The following is a 16,436-nucleotide window of genomic DNA, read 5'->3' on the forward strand; positions in this document are numbered from 1 at the left end:
GGGAGACACACACAACACACTGCAGGATAAACCCCTGATGTGTGTGTGTGTGTGTGTGTGTGTGTGTGTTGATAAAGTTGATCCTGACACAAACACGAGACCTTCAGCAGCGTTTAAGCTCCTGTTCTTTGAGTCGAACAGTGAACAGTGAATTATCTGAGAATAAGAACTGAGTGAACGTCACCACCGTCTGAACTTAACGGTCTCCTTTCATCGTTTAAACTTAACGGTCTCCTTTAGTCATCTAAACTTAACGGTCTCCTTTAGTGACTAAACTTAACGGTCTCCTTTCATCGTCTAAACTTAATGGTCCTCCTTTAGTCGTCTAAAGACCTGTAGTTCAGGATGTTTCCCTCCTGGTCTGCGTGACTTCGTCTGTTTGTGTGTTTCTCTTGTTGTGTTGATTTTTCGGGGACGTGTTCAAACTTCTGAACAACAGTCGTGGCTGCAAATGTGATGACTCAGGTTTGTGTGAGGGGACCAACACACACACACACACACACATATACACACACACACATATACACACACACACACCCTGTTTTTATCAGGGAGCTCAGAGTCTGCAGGAATCTAATAACAGCAAAACCAAAAGGCTTTACACACACACACACACACACTTACACACAGACACTTACACACCCACACACACAGAGACACACACACAAGCCTGGTTTAAATTCCACACACACACACACGCACAGACACACACGAACACACAGTGTGTTGTGATGTTGGTCCAGCAGCGCCCCCCACAGGTGAGAGACTGCATCATTACTGTGACGCAGCTTTGACAAAATAAATCATTTTTAATATAATTATTGTTGATTAATCAGGTTTATAGTACATATAATTATATTGTGTGTGTGTGTGCGTGCGTGTGTGTGTGTGTGTGCGTGCGTGTGTGTTGGTGTGTGTGTGTGTGTGTGTGTGTGTGTGTGCGTCTGTGTGTGTGTGTGTGTGCTGGTGTGTGTGTGTGTGTGTGTGCATCTGTGTGTGTGTGTGCGTGCATGTGTGTGTGTTTGTTGAAAAGTGGCGTTTTCACAGATTGAAAGAAACAAAAGGACAAAATATGAAATACTCTGTCAATCAAACTCGACTCACAGCTTCTTCTCACTGACGTAGATTTAATTCCTGCTTCTTTTCATTTACGTTTAATCTTTTCTACAAAATAATCATAAGCTCGGAAACGACACGATGATCACATTTATCATCAGAAACATTCAGAGCGACGGACGCCATGATTTACAAAAGAGTCCACAAAAAACAGTCCTCAGAGGAGGAACGATGGAAACACTGGGCCTCTTCCTCCGCAGCGTCTGATTCAGACGACATAAAGGAGAGGCTGCTGCACACACACAGACACACACAGACACACACACACATCTGTGGCTTTTCTTCAGCTCTCAGTTTTCAAGCTTCTCACTGGAGACGCTTCAGAATATCCTCCAAACTCCCCAGAGCCTCCACACACACACACCTACACACACACACACACACACACACACACACACAAACCCACACACACACCTACACACACACACACACAAACCCACACACACACACGCAAACACACACCTACACACACACACACACACACCTACACACACACACACACACCCACACAAACGCACACGGCGGCTACGGGGAGTCTGCCTCTGGTGGGTGGAGCGTCCTCCTTCCGTCGTCGAGCTTGGTCACACACACACACACACCGTGACACACACGCGCACACACACACCGTGACACAAACACACACACACACACACACACCGTGACACACACACACACACACACACACCGTGAGACACACACACCGTGACACACACACACACACTGTGACACACACCGTGACACACACACACACACACTCCGTGCAGCGTCGCCCGTCAGTCGTCAGGCTCGGTCACACACTGCTCCACGATCTCCCTCAGGTTGGGGTTCTCCATGGCGGCGGCCACTCGCTCCTTATCGTTGATCTGCTTGTTAACTGGAGACAGAGAGTGGGGTCACAACGGGACCACACACACGACAGACACACACACACACACACACAAACACACACACACACTCGACACGGTACAAAGTCTGACGGAGCGACTCGTCCTTACATACGGACGTTCGGCCGCTACAGTCGATGTTTGAAACACGAGACACACGAGGTTAAAGGTTGAATCTGCAGAACGATCAGAACAGCTCCATCTAGAGTCTCCAGATCGTCCCAACAACAAAGTATAAGTCCAGCAGTGGGGTTGCCAGGTTGGTCAGACCCGGCCCAGTAGCTCCAGGAGAGCGGAGTCTGTTTGAGCCTGTTTGAACCCGTCCCCTCCAGAAAACCACAGCATCAAAACAAGGATTAGAGGAGTCTGACTGACAGTTAGCGTTAGCCGTTAGCGTTAGCCGTTGCAGCTAAGTGCAGATGAAAGTGATGTTAGCATCAAGGAGCAGCGTAGCCATGTGGGCGTGCGTTTGAATGGCGTTCCTCTCCTTTCTCTCAGTCCATGGAGTGAATGCTCGGCCTATAGTGACTCTGGTTGTTGCCCGTCTCCGCTCACTCAGCTGCTGGGACAAAGAACGCCCCCTTCACTGAGGCTCCCAAGCAGCTGCACGATTGGCTAACTCCATTTCACCCAGTGCCAGCCTACAGTAGCTGCACCCAACAACAGACAACCCTGGAAAGCAGCAACGTCCAACGCTATTGGCTGCTACCATGGAAACTCAAAACGCCCCGTGGGTGAATTATTATTAGAAATAGAGCTTTGAATAAAGATTCTACAGATTCAACCTTTAAAAACACGACGATCCTCCTGTTTCTCTCTTCTTCCGTGAATCATGACTCTTCACTTTCTCTCACACTTGTTCTGCAGAGCGTCGCCTCAGTGTGTGTGTGTGTGTGTGTGTGTGTGTGTGTGTGTGGCGGGGGGTTAATGGAAAGCAGCAATTTGCTCTTTAAATTAAAAAAGAAATAAAACACACTCACTATCTTCTTCGGTGGAATGAGTTCCCTCTGAAATGTAAATTTCCAACTGAGGAGAGAAAGAAAAACACCAGATGTGAAAATTCAATTTAGAGAAAAGTATCTGAAACGTACTCCACTTAAAGCTGCATTCTCTCTAATGTCCAGCAGGAGGAGACTCCACTTAAAGCTGCATTCTCTCTAATGTCCACTTAAAGCTGCATTCTCTCTAATGTCCAGCAGGAGGAGACTCCACTTAAAGCTGCATTCTCTCTAAAGTCCAGCAGGGGGAGACTCCACTTAAAGCTGCATTCTCTCTAATGTCCAGCAGGAGGAGACTCCACTTAAAGCTGCATTCTCTCTAAAGTCCAGCAGGAGGAGACTCCACTTAAAGCTGCATTCTCTCTAATGTCCAGCAGGAGGAGACTCCACTTAAAGCTGCATTCTCTCTAATGTCCAGCAGGAGGAGACTACACTTAAAGCTGCATTCTCTCTAATGTCCAGCAAGAGGAGACTCCACTTAAAGCTGCATTCTCTCTAATGTCCAGCAGGGGGAGACTCCACTTAAAGCTGCATTCTCTCTAATGTCCAGCAGGAGGAGACTCCACTTAAAGCTGCATTCTCTCTAATGTCCAGCAGGGGGAGACTCCACTTAAAGCTGCATTCTCTCTAATGTCCAGCAGGAGGAGACTCCACTTAAAGCTGCATTCTCTCTAATGTCCAGCAGGAGGAGACTCCACTTAAAGCTGCATTCTCTCTAATGTCCAGCAGGGGGAGACTCCACTTAAAGCTGCATTCTTGGTGCTTTTTCTTCCACGGCTCCGCGGTGTGACACTGCGGGCCATTCGCCGCGGTGTGACGCTGCGGGCTGCTTGCCGCGGTGTGACGCTGCGGGCCGCTCGCCGTGCTCTCTGCAGCGAGCAGATGTTGAGCAGCTCCCTGACGGGGAACGCTCCTCTGATCAGGAGGTTACTCACCGTGTTTGTGGAGCCGCTTCACTGCTGCGGAGGCAAAGCTCACAGCGCTTCACCTGACTCTACACGCCCCGGTGTGTGTGAGGGCCATCCAAAAAACCTCTCTCCCCCTCGACCACTGACCCCTGAACACTGGGTTGTGAATAATAAACAGCTGATTGGCCTCGTCTGCTCAGAGCGCTGCCTCTCTGCTGCCCACAGTCGTAGCCTCTGCATCGTTAATGAAACACCAGCTGGTTCCTTTGTGTTCAGTCGGAGCGTTTGATTCGTTTCATCATGTTCGGGTTCAAAAGTCGGCTTTAAACTTCTGTCGTGTGTTTAAGAGTTCATGGAAATACATTTGTGAGAACTCTAAGGGCGCCCTCCCACTGTGCGTGCGTCCCGTGCCCCGTGCTTTAGGGTCCTTGTCCCCCCCTCCAGGCCCGTTTGTACTCACACTACCTGGGCCTCGGAGAATGCTTCTTGCTGCCTATACGTCATCACGCCGTAACACGTCACACGCATTGATGACGTCATGGCGATGCGTGGCTTTGTTTCCAGATCTTTCCGTAGACCTCTGAGTTTTTGTGCGTCTTGTCGACTGTTTTTGAATCTTTTCATCGACCAAATCTGCAGTAAACACTCCACCTCCGCATCACACCAACGTGAACCTTTCACCGCCATTGTTTGAAATGTCCGCGCATGGTCCCTCCTTCTTTTTTCTACGTCCCAACAGGCGCACAGGAAATGACCTCAGAACCGCCGTAGGCCTCGTGCTCGTACACGTGTGCACGCTCGTGCTCGTACACGTGCAAACGTGCTTTACTAAAGCCCACCTCTCCCAAACGGGCCGTGGACGGCAAGCGTGCCGCTCCTAGACGTGGTACGGTTGCACTCACACTGGTCAAAGGAACCAGACTTTAGCCGTGAAACGTGCTGGGGCACGGGACGGAGGCACAGTGGGAGTGCAACCGAGGACACGATACTCATGTTTTAAAGTTTTTCAGTGTGACTTTAAGATGTTATCTTTATCTACAATGTCCATCGCCAACAAACGTCCATAAATCTTTAAAAAAAAGCTGCAGAACTTCCTTTTTGTCGTCTGTGTTCTTCAGTGACTCAGATCACTCAGCTGACTCTGAGTGGAGAGCATTAAGGGAGGCAGCGAGTGTCCCAGGGAGCGTCGGAGGGGTTTGATGAACAGCAACAACATCAGACGTCAGAAAAAGAAACTCGCTCATTAAAACATAAAAACTACATGATCTGCAGGGCTGGATTTAGTGGTTGCTTGCATCCCTGGGACTGTCTCTCTGTCTGTCTCTCTCCTTTTCTTCCTCCCCAACCGGTGCAGACAGATGTCCGTCCTCCGTAGAGCTGGGTCTGTTCGTTTCTTCCTGTTAAAGTGTAATTCTGACGTAAAATCCTCCTTTGGTCTATTTCTGCACTTCAATCATCAAATAATTCATGGAGACATTTTTTTTTTTTGGTAACAACTACTAACTTAGAAATCCAGGAGAGACGCTAACAGCCGGACGTGGCTAACAGTGGTTAGCTCGGGGCAGTACGGTGAAGGCATTCAAAGGTCTTTTTTAACCACTAATGCTGCTGAAAATAACAGCAAACCTCTGCAGCAGCATGAGAAGAGTTCCTACACACACAACAAAGTGTCATCAGCGTAGTTAGTGAAGCCAGAGTTTATTAAAGAGTGTTTCAAAGACTTACCTACTGGCCCCTGCACCAGCTCCTCTCATAGTGAAGTCCATTACAGTGGAAGGAGCCCATTGGTGCTTTGTTGTGTGTGTAGGGACTCTTCTCATGCTGCTGCAGAGGTTTGCTGTTATTTTCAGCAGCATTAGTGGTTAAAAAAGACCTTTGAATGCCTTCACCGTGCTGCCCCGAGCTAACCACTGTTAGCCACGTCCAACTGTTAGCGACTCTCTCAGATATCCCGTTAACAGTTGTTGCCATGGGAGGATTTTGCGTCAGAATTACACTTTAAAGGAAGGTTTTCGTCGCGATTGTGTACAAGATTGCTGCATTAATACTGTTTATAATATCTATAATAATGATTAATACTTTTATTTAAGAGTGTCTCTGTTTAGTGACAGACTTTGGTCTTTACCTACTCTATATGTAAAGTGTCTTGAGATAACTTTTGTTATGATTTATCACGATAAATACAATTTTGAATTATACAGAGGTGAGAAAAGAGAAATTATGCATGTGTAGGAGTTCAGTGCGGTGACCCTGTCACGAGTACTCTGGTGCTCACCTTGTGTTTGAAAGGCAAACATCGCTGCAGCTTCACCTGTAGGCACAGACCTGCAGACACACGAAGCACCAGCGTCAGAGCTCACACCACCACACAGGAAACAGGAAGTGGCGTGGTCATCGTCATCAAAACATACAAATCTGAATAAGAGACATCGTTCACATTCCCTCCAGAGCTCATTCATTCACTATAGAGCTGAAGAGTTAGAGTTTGAAATGTCAGTGATTAAAGTGTGTGTCTGTGCAGAGGGACAGGAGGTGGATGGTGTCTGATCCACAGCTGGAGATGATGAGCTTGCTGAAGCGTTTGGAAACGATTGAATTCAAAATGGCTCTCAGCAGGAAACCCGTGGATTAGGAACATTAGCACGACCCCCTACAGGTCTGGAATGAGTCCTGACCCCAAGTGAAGGAGTTCAAGTACCTCGGGATCTTGTTCACGAGTGAGGGGACGATGGAGCGTGAGTTTGGCTCCTTTGCGTTGAAAGGAGCCAGTTGAGGTGGTTCAGGATCATCTGGTAAGGATGAACCCTGGGCGCCTCCCTAGGGAGGTGTTCCAGGCACGTCCAGCTGGGAGGAGGCCTCGGGGAAGACCCAGGACCAGGTGGAGAGATTAGATCTCCACACTGGCCTGGGAACGCCTCAGGATCCCCCAGTTAGAGCTGGTTAATGTGGCCCGGGAAAGGGAAGTTTGGGGTCCCTGCTGGAGCTGCTGTCCCCGAGAGCCGACCCCGGATAAGAGGCTGAAGATGAGATGAGATGAATTCAAAGCATTCAGACAGACAAACCTTTGTTGCCCCAGGGGGGGAATCTGTCTTGCACTTGGGAGAGAGTACAACAAAACAAAAACAGGATACATTCATTCATTCATCTTCAGCCTCTTGTCCCTGTCGGGGTCGTGGGGGGCTGGAGCCGATCCCAGCTGACATCGGGCGTGAGGCGGGGTCCACCCTGGACAGGACGCCAGTCTATCACAGGACACATAGAGACGAACAGAGACAGACAACCATTCACACCTACGGGTGATTTAGAGTCATCAATGAACCCAACACCTGCACGTCTTTGGACTGTGGGAGGAAACCGGAGAACCCGGAGAAAACCCACAGTAAACATTAAAGCATAAAAAAGATTAAAGGGGGGGTTCTCTACCTGTTAAGCAAATAAATACTCCTGGGTACAAAAGATGTCCTTGCCCTTTATAGTTTCGACATGAGGCGTTCTTTAAACGCAGACCCCAGGGGACGGGGGTTACCAGGGAAGAGGGGGTGCAATGGATCATCCAGTATCCTCAAGGGAAAGTTAAATGTACTGTCATCAGTAATGAGTGTAATGCTTTTCACCACCACCATGTTCCTGTTCTGGACAGACAGCCCCCCCCCCCCCCCCTCCCCCAACGCTGAATTGCAAAGGTCACAACACTTTGTATGAAAGTTAAATAAATTCATCTCGAGATGGTTGCATCACTCTTAAAACCACGCAGCTTCCTTCAGAACTAAACTCTTTGCTGTGCCGTTGAGTATCAGAGCATCAGCCGTCCATGGTCGTTTATTATCCGCGATTGCACCGAAGGTACTTACTCTTCCACCGTATCTGTGTCCTTAAAGCAGGGGCATCAAACTCAGGCCCACCACTGACCCCTGAACACTGGGTTGTGAATAATAAACAGCTGATTGGCCTCGTCTGCTCAGAGCGCTGCCTCTCTGCTGCCCACAGTCGTACTCTCTGCATAGTTAATGAAACACCAGCTGGTTGATTCGTTTCATCATGTTTGGGTTCAAAAGTCGGCTTTAAACTTCTGTCGTGGGTTTAAGAGTTCATGGAAATACATTTGTGAGAACTCTCAGGGCGCCCTCCCACTGTGCCTCCGTCCCGTGCCCCGTGCTTTAGGGTCCTTGTCCCCCCCTCCAGGCCCGTTTGTACTCACACGACCTGGGCCTCGGAGAATGCTTCTTGCATCAGTCTTAAAACTACGCAGCTTTCTTCAGAACTAAAATCTTTGTTGTGCCTTTGAGTATCAGAGCATCAGCCGTCCATGGTCGTTTATTATCTGCGATTGTACCAAGGTACTTACTCTTCCACCATATCTGTGTCCTTAAAGCAGGGGTGTCAAACTCAGGCCCGTGGGCCAAATCTGGCCCGCGGTGTAATTATCTTTGGCCCCTAAGATCATATCAAGGTTCTGTGAGCGCTGGCCGTGAGTATAAAGCACACACACGTCTACTTTTCTGTTAGCAAACATGAGCATCCATGCTCCCAGTCTCTGCCTTTAAAAGCCCCATTAAGTTGTATTTTCATAAATAAAGTAAATTCATTGGTTGCTAGAAGTGACGAGAATACATTTACAGTTTCAAACTCCCACAGAAAACACTGAGCAGCAGATCGTGGTGCAGTCTTAATGGGCTTAATGGTTTAATTCTGAATTACACTGAGGAACGGTGAGTTAATCTGCTCAGTTATGAACCTTAATACGGTTCGAATGGTTTCAAAAGCTTCAACACTGAAAAAAAAAGAGAAATTGAGACTTTTTGTTTGATTCCTTGTTGACATGATTCAGCTTCTCTTCACGGTCTCTAACTTTCATGAGCAGTGACGCGAGTGAACCCTGAATCAACCGCAAAAAACTCAAAGTAGAAACAGCGATGACATCTCCGGGGACATCTGTGTGTGTGTGTGTGAGTGTGTGTGTGTGTGTGTGTTGAGAACTCTTTGGCAGTAATTGTAAAAGCTTTCAGCATCTGAGATCATTGAGACTCACCGATGAGCGTGGCCAGAGAGCAGTGAGGGACGGTGGGAGAGAACTTGATAATGATGAGGTACTCGTCCTCTCCGAGCTCCTGGACCTCCACACACTTCTCTGTCACCACGTCCAGCTCCTCCAGGGTGTTGGGCTTCTCCGGGTCCCGGATCGATCGAATCACATCTGAGGGAAGGGCAGGAAACGAGATGTGATGGTTAAAACTTGTAACAAATGAGTGGACGAGACCCCTGAACCCATTTGACTGCAACTAACTGCAGTAATGAACCAGATTATTTGTATAATAACATGAAACATTTCCATAAACTGTTGGATTTTATGGATCAGATTGCTGTAAAGTCCCCGAGGGGGTTTCAGTGTCTCCAGAACAATAATTATGGTTCGATGCCAAGATGGAGAGCAACATTCATTCATCCATTCATCTTCGGCCTCTTGTCCCTGTCGGAGTCTTGGGGGGCTGGATCCGATCCCAGCTGACATCGGGCGTGAGGCGGGGTCCACCCTGGACAGGACGCCAGTCTATCACAGGACACATAGAGACGAACAGAGACAGACAACCATTCACACCTACGGGTGATTTAGAGTCATCAATGAACCCAACACCTGCACGTCTTTGGACTGTGGGAGGAAACCGGAGAACCCGGAGAAAACCCACGCAGACACGGGGACAACATGCAAACTCCACACAGAAGGGCCCCAGCCGGGATTCAAACCAGGAACCCTCTCGCTGTGAGGTGACAGTGCTAAACACCAACCACATTACTATACTATTATTTAACTACAGTAGAGCAATGATTCCAGTTCTATACCAGTGCTGGTCCCAGTACATTACGCCCACTCCAACTACACCAAACTCCATTCAGAAGACCACTAATTTAAGTTCTGTTCTGGTACTAAAGCCTCTATGTGCCTGTTACTACAGACGAACCAAACTCCATTCAGAAGACCACTAATTTAAGTTCTGTTCTGGTACTAAAGCCTCTATGTGCCTGTTACTACAGACGAACCAAACTCCATTCAGAAGACCACTAATTTAAGTTCTGTTCTGGTACTAAAGCCTCCATGTGCCTGTTACTACAGACGAACCCAACTCCATTCAGAAGACCACTAATTTAAGTTCTGTTCTGGTACTAAAGCCTCTATGTGCCTGTTACTACAGACGAACCAAACTCCATTCAGAAGACCACTAATTTAACTTCTGTTCTGGTACTAAAGCCTCTATGTGCCTGTTACTACAGACCAACCAAACTCCATTCAGAAGACCACTCATTTAAGTTCTGTTCTGGTACTAAAGCCTCTATGTGCCTGTTACTACAGACGAACCAAACTCCATTCAGAAGACCACTAATTTAACTTCTGTTCTGGTACTAAAGCCTCTATGTGCCTGTTACTACAGACCAACCAAACTCCATTCAGAAGACCACTAATTTAAGTTCTGTTCTGGTACTAAAGGCTCTATGTGCCTGTTACTACAGACGAACCAAACTCCATTCAGAAGACCACTAATTTAAGTTCTGTTCTGGTACTAAAGGCTCTATGTGCCTGTTACTACAGACGAACCAAACTCCATTCAGAAGACCACTAATTTAAGTTCTGTTCTGGTACTAAAGCCTCTATGTGTCTGTTACTACAGACGAACCAAACTCCATTCAGAAGACCACTAATTTAAGTTCTGTTCTGGTACTAAAGCCTCTCTGTGTCTGTTACTACAGACCAACCAAACTCCATTCAGAAGACCACTAATTTAAGTTCTGTTCTGGTACTAAAGCCTCTCTGTGCCTGTTACTACAGACGAACCAAACTCCATTCAGAAGACCACTAATTTAAGTTCCGTTCTGGTACTAAAGCCTCTATGTGCTTGTTACTACAGAAGAACCGAACTCCATTCAGAAGACCACTAATTTAAGTTCTGTTCTGGTACTAAAGCCTCTCTGTGCCTGTTACTACAGACGAACCAAACTCCATTCATAAAACCACTAATTTAAGTTCTGTTCTGGTACTAAAGCCTCTATGTGCCTGTTACTACAGACGAACCAAACTCCATTCAGAAGACCACTAATTTAAGTTCTGTTCTGGTACTAAAGCCTCTATGTGCCTGTTGCTACAGACGAACCAAACTCCATTCAGAAGACCACTAATTTAAGTTCTGTTCTGGTACTAATTTAAGTTCTGTTCTGGTACTAAAGCCTCTATGTGCCTGTTACTACAGACGAACCAAACTCCATTCAGAAGACCACTAATTTAAGTTCTGTTCTGGTACTAAAGCCTCTATGTGCCTGTTGCTACGGACGAACCAAACTCCATTCAGAAGACCACTAATTTAAGTTCTGTTCTGGTACTAATTTAAGTTCTGTTCTGGTACTAAAGCCTCTATGTGCCTGTTACTACAGACGAACCAAACTCCATTCAGAAGACCACTAATTTAAGTTCTGTTCTGGTACTAAAGCCTCTCTGTGCCTGTTACTACAGACGAACCAAACTCCATTCAGAAGACCACTAATTTAAGTTCTGTTCTGGTACTAAAGCCTCTATGTGCTTGTTACTACAGACGAACCAAACTCCATTCAGAAGACCACTAATTTAAGTTCTGTTCTGGTACTAAAGCCTCTCTGTGCCTGTTACTACAGACGAACCAAACTCCATTCAGAAGACCACTAATTTAAGTTCTGTTCTGGTACTAAAGCCTCTCTGTACCTGTTACTACAGACGAACCAAACTCCATTCAGAAGACCACTAATTTAAGTTCTGTTCTGGTACTAAAGCCTCTCTGTGCCTGTTACTACATACGAACCAAACTCCATTCAGAAGACCACTAATTTAAGTTCTGTTCTGGTGCTAAAGCCTCTCTGTGCCTGTTACTACAGACGAACCAAACTCAATTCAGAAGACCACTAATTTAAGTTCTGTTCTGGTACTAAAGCCTCTATGTGCCTGTTACTACAGACGAACCAAACTCCATTCAGAAGACCACTAATTTAAGTTCTGTTCTGGTACTAAAGCCTCTCTGTGTCTGTTACTACAGATGAACCAAACTCCATTCAGAAGACCACTAATTTAAGTTCTGTTCTGGTACTAAAGCCTCTATGTGCCTGTTACTACAGACGAACCAAACTCCATTCAGAAGACCACTAATTTAACTTCTGTTCTGGTACTAAAGCCTCTATGTGCCTGTTACTACAGACCAACCAAACTCCATTCAGAAGACCACTCATTTAAGTTCTGTTCTGGTACTAAAGCCTCTATGTGCCTGTTACTACAGACGAACCAAACTCCATTCAGAAGACCACTAATTTAACTTCTGTTCTGGTACTAAAGCCTCTATGTGCCTGTTACTACAGACCAACCAAACTCCATTCAGAAGACCACTAATTTAAGTTCTGTTCTGGTACTAAAGGCTCTATGTGCCTGTTACTACAGACGAACCAAACTCCATTCAGAAGACCACTAATTTAGGTTCTGTTCTGGTACTAAAGCCTCTATGTGCCTGTTACTACAGACCAACCAAACTCCATTCAGAAGACCACTAATTTAAGTTCTGTTCTGGTACTAAAGCCTCTATGTGCCTGTTACTACAGACGAACCAAACTCCATTCAGAAGACCACTAATTTAAGTTCTGTTCTGGTACTAAAGCCTCTATGTGCCTGTTCCTACAGACGAACCAAACTCCAGTCAGAAGACCACTAATTTAAGTTCTGTTCTGGTACTAAAGCCTCTATGTGACTGTTACTACAGAAGAACCGAACTCCAGTCACTTCCGGCCCGTTGTTGCTCCACTCACCGTACACTTCTAACGCTTTCTCCTCCATCTTCTCAGTCTTCAGGACATTCCTCTTGTCCACGAGTCCGGAAAACTGTAACACCTTATTCGCAGTTATTGATACAACGTTAAAAACTATTTCCATGTTTTGGAGAGCGCCATAATAAACGGACCGCGGTGACTTTGACAGGAAAACACAGACGGAGGCGGCTTCCGTAGATCTCTATCTAATCCGGAAGTTCCTGTGACGTTCACTCCGAGGGGACACATTGTGTAGAGATCTGCTCTCCTGTCACTTCCGCTTTCTCCATTTTAAAATCAGGGAAAAGCAATCGATGACTGATTAGACTTTGATCAGTTATATATTTATCATTATATTCATTATATATACATTTAATGTGACGTATATGATGTTATAACTGAATTATTCATAATTTATTTTTTATTATTTTTTATTATTATTTGCATTTTCAACATTTGTTGCCATAAGAATAATTTGAAAATAGGTTTTTAAAGGTAAAAAATCCCTGAATTTGCACTTAAATGTGACTTATTCACATTTTAATACAATCTAACTATTTTTTATCTTAAATGTTTATTTTCATATTTTCACAAATATCATAATACAAACATTTGTAAAACATTTTTGCATTGTAGCATGTTAAAAATGTGTATATAAGTCAGTTATTACACCTTTTAATGCACATTACAGTCTTTAATTATAATGATAAAACAGAAGTAAACTTAGGAAGAGAGAGGGTTTAAATACACGATACAATAAAAAGACTGAAAATAAAACAATAAAGGCATCATAAATAGATACATACAGAGGAATTAAATGTATGAATTATTGTAATATTGTAAATCACGTACTTATATGAGCTCTAAATATGCAAATTAACTGCTTAGACACTTGGAATTGTACAATTTAACCCACTCTTAAATGTATCCAACAAGTCATCAAATGAAGACCAAATGACATGTTTGGATTTGTTTATATTTTTAATTTATACCATTTTATTATTATTTTTTTTATCCATTCAATTCAATTTTAAATCCTTCTTTTATGTTGTTTTTCTCCGCTCATGTCCATTTTACAAATGTGAATCCATCATGTTGTTGTACATTTAAAAAAAAATATTATAAAAAAATTAAATAAATAAAAAAAACAAATAAATTTAAAAAGAAATCAAATAAAGTTTTTAAAAAAATCAAATAAAGTTAAAATAATTCAAATAAAGTTAAAACAATTCAAATAAAGTTAAAACAAATTCAAGTAACGTAAAAAAAAATCAAATAAAGTTGGAAAAATTGAAATAAAGTTAATAAAAAAGTCACTTCCGCACAAAAATCTCCTCCTCGTCTTTCGGTTAACTCGCCTTTTTCCTGCCGCCTCCCTATTGGTCAGACGCGGTCAGCTGACAGAGGCTGACAGGACACGTGACTGGAACCCGGAAGCAGCTGCTGTTTACATGACAGGACAGAAGCCCGGCCGTTCTGACGCCGTTTTGACGCCGTTCTCGTCGCTGTTCCGTCGCCGTTTTGTCGCGTTCACCCCGGGGGGCTGCCGGGGAAAGTGTCCCCTGGAGCACCGGGGCTCCCTGGCTCTCTAACCCCGGAGTGTCCGTGTCCCTGCACCCGTAACAAACATGTCTGAGGACGGAGACTCCATGGAAGTGTTCGTGATCCCGGAGAACCAGCACTGCGGGGATGTAGCGGACATCCAGAAGGCTGAGTTCGCCCCCAGAGGCTCCCTGCTCGGGTGTCTGGGGCTCCGGGGCCGCCTGGTGCTCTGGAACCCCGCGGACAGAGAGGCTGCTCCGGCCGCGGTGGACGGCTCCTACTCCGAGTGAGTCCCTCCTCTTTTTGTGTTTTTACAAATTAATATTTCTATAAATTCAGTAAATAATTAAATTTTAAAAAAATCAAATAAATAAATATAAAAGCTAAAATACAATAAATAATTAGACACAAAATTAAATAAATCAAAATAAAGAGAAAAGCTTGATTAAAAGTCAGACTGAAAAGATCAAATACAATAAATAATTGGACTTATAAAGAGATTAATAAATTAATAAAAGTTTAATTAAATCCAGGCTGAAAAGTTAAAAACCAATAAATAATTAAACATAAATAAATAAATAAGTACGATAGCTAAAATACAATAAATAATAAGACATATAATTAAATAATTAGACATAAATACATTTATAAAAGTTTAAATAAACCCTAACTAAAAAGCTAAAATACAATTAATAATTAGACATATAATTAAATATTAATTAAATATAATTATAATTTATTTTTATTAAATTAATAGAAATAAAGAGAAAAGCTTGATTAAAAGCCAGACTGAAAGGGTAAAAAACAATAAATAATAAAACATGAATAACTGAATAAAAAAGCTTAAATAAAGTGTTTAAATCTCTGATTTATTTTTAAAGTCTGAGTAAAACCAGAAAATAATAAAAAAGTAAGATTGTTTCCATTTACACGATGATGTTTTCAACAGTGTCCCGGTCTGAATCCCACTAAACGTGTCACTTTTCCTCCTTCTCTCTGCAGTTTCTCCTGGGAGGAGGCGCTCGTCCACCCCCGTGGCGCTGGCGCCCTCCGGCTGCTGGCGGTCGGATCTGAGTGTGAGCTGAAGCTGCTGGAGGTGAGAGCGGAGCGGTCGGCCCCCGTCTCTGCTCTCTGCGTCTCCGAGTGTCCCGCGGGGCGTTTGCTGCAGGCGGTCAGAGAGCAGGACGAGGGTGAGTAACCACAGGCAGCACGCCGTCCTCACAGGCGCCTGACGCTGACTCGTGGTCATTCACGTACTGACGTGTGTCTGTGTTCAGGTGTGTGCGAGCTGCGGTCGCTGCGCCTGTTGTCCTTTGCTGATGGCGGCGTCTGCGTGCTGCTGAACGGTGATTGGCTGCTGCAGCTGCAGACGGAGGAGGAGCTGCGGACCGTGTCCTGCTGCCACATCCAGCTGAGCGAGGGCATCAAACACACGGCCGTGGACCAGTGTGTCTGCAGGGAAACGCTGTTCATCCTCAGCTCCACTGGACTCATCTGTATCCTCCGGGCACTCTGATCCCACCTCATCAGGGTTTCACTCAGGGCGCCCTCCCACTGTGCCTCCGTCCCGTGCCCCGTGCTTTAGGGTCCTTGTCCCCCCCTCCAGCCCCGTTTGTACTCACACTACCTGGGCCTCGGAGAATGCTTCTTGCTGCCTATACGTCATCACGCCGTAACACGTCACACGCATTGATGACGTCATGGCGATGCGTGGCTTTGTTTCCAGATCTTTCCGTAGACCTCGGAGTTTTTGTGCGTCTTGTCGACTGTTTTTGAATCTTTTCATCGACCAAATCTGCAGTAAACACTCCACCTCCGCATCACACCAACGTGAACCTTTCACCGCCATTGTTTGAAATGTCCGCGCATGGTCCCTCCTTCTTTTTTCTACGTCCCAACAGGCGCACAGGAAATGACCTCAGAACCGCCGTAGGCCTCGTGCTCGTACACGTGCGCACGCTCGTGCTCGTACACGTGCAAACGTGCTTTACTAAAGCCCACCTCTCTCAAACGGGCCGTGGACGGCAAGTGTGCCGCTCCTAGACGTGGTACGGTTGCACTGGTCAAAGGAACCAGACTTTAGCCGTGACACGTGCTGGGGCACGGTACAGAGGCACAGTGGGAGGGCGCCCTTAGGCTCCGTAGAATGATTCCACTTTTAAATGTGCTGCTGAATCGGA

The 16,436-nt window shown here is 45.4% G+C and overlaps 2 protein-coding genes across 2 annotated transcripts in view; one reads left to right on the forward strand and one right to left on the reverse strand.

Moving 5' to 3' along the window:
• Positions 1–1,150: 1,150 nt before the first annotated feature.
• ciao2a (cytosolic iron-sulfur assembly component 2A) lies at positions 1,151–12,876 on the reverse strand. Its single transcript, XM_083916830.1, has 5 exons — positions 12,715–12,876; positions 8,936–9,100; positions 6,182–6,231; positions 2,981–3,026; positions 1,151–1,990 (listed from the first exon to the last, which is right to left on the reverse strand). Exons 1-5 carry the CDS (start codon positions 12,836–12,838, stop codon positions 1,890–1,892), a joined length of 486 nt encoding a protein of 161 aa, XP_083772956.1. The 5' UTR covers positions 12,839–12,876; the 3' UTR covers positions 1,151–1,889.
• A 1,274-nt stretch (positions 12,877–14,150) lies between these two features.
• spg11 (SPG11 vesicle trafficking associated, spatacsin) overlaps positions 14,151–16,436 on the forward strand; it is a 22,931-nt gene continuing 20,645 nt past the window's right edge. The window contains exons 1-3 of the mRNA XM_083916752.1: positions 14,151–14,542; positions 15,259–15,446; positions 15,534–15,752. Coding sequence (XP_083772878.1) covers positions 14,343–14,542; positions 15,259–15,446; positions 15,534–15,752 — 607 coding nt within the window. The 5' untranslated portion in view covers positions 14,151–14,342. The remainder of the gene's footprint in view (positions 14,543–15,258; positions 15,447–15,533; positions 15,753–16,436) is intronic.

This window comes from Echiichthys vipera, assembly GCF_963691815.1.
Source record: "Echiichthys vipera genome assembly, chromosome: 7".
NCBI classification, from domain to species: Eukaryota; Metazoa; Chordata; class Actinopteri; order Perciformes; family Trachinidae; genus Echiichthys; species Echiichthys vipera.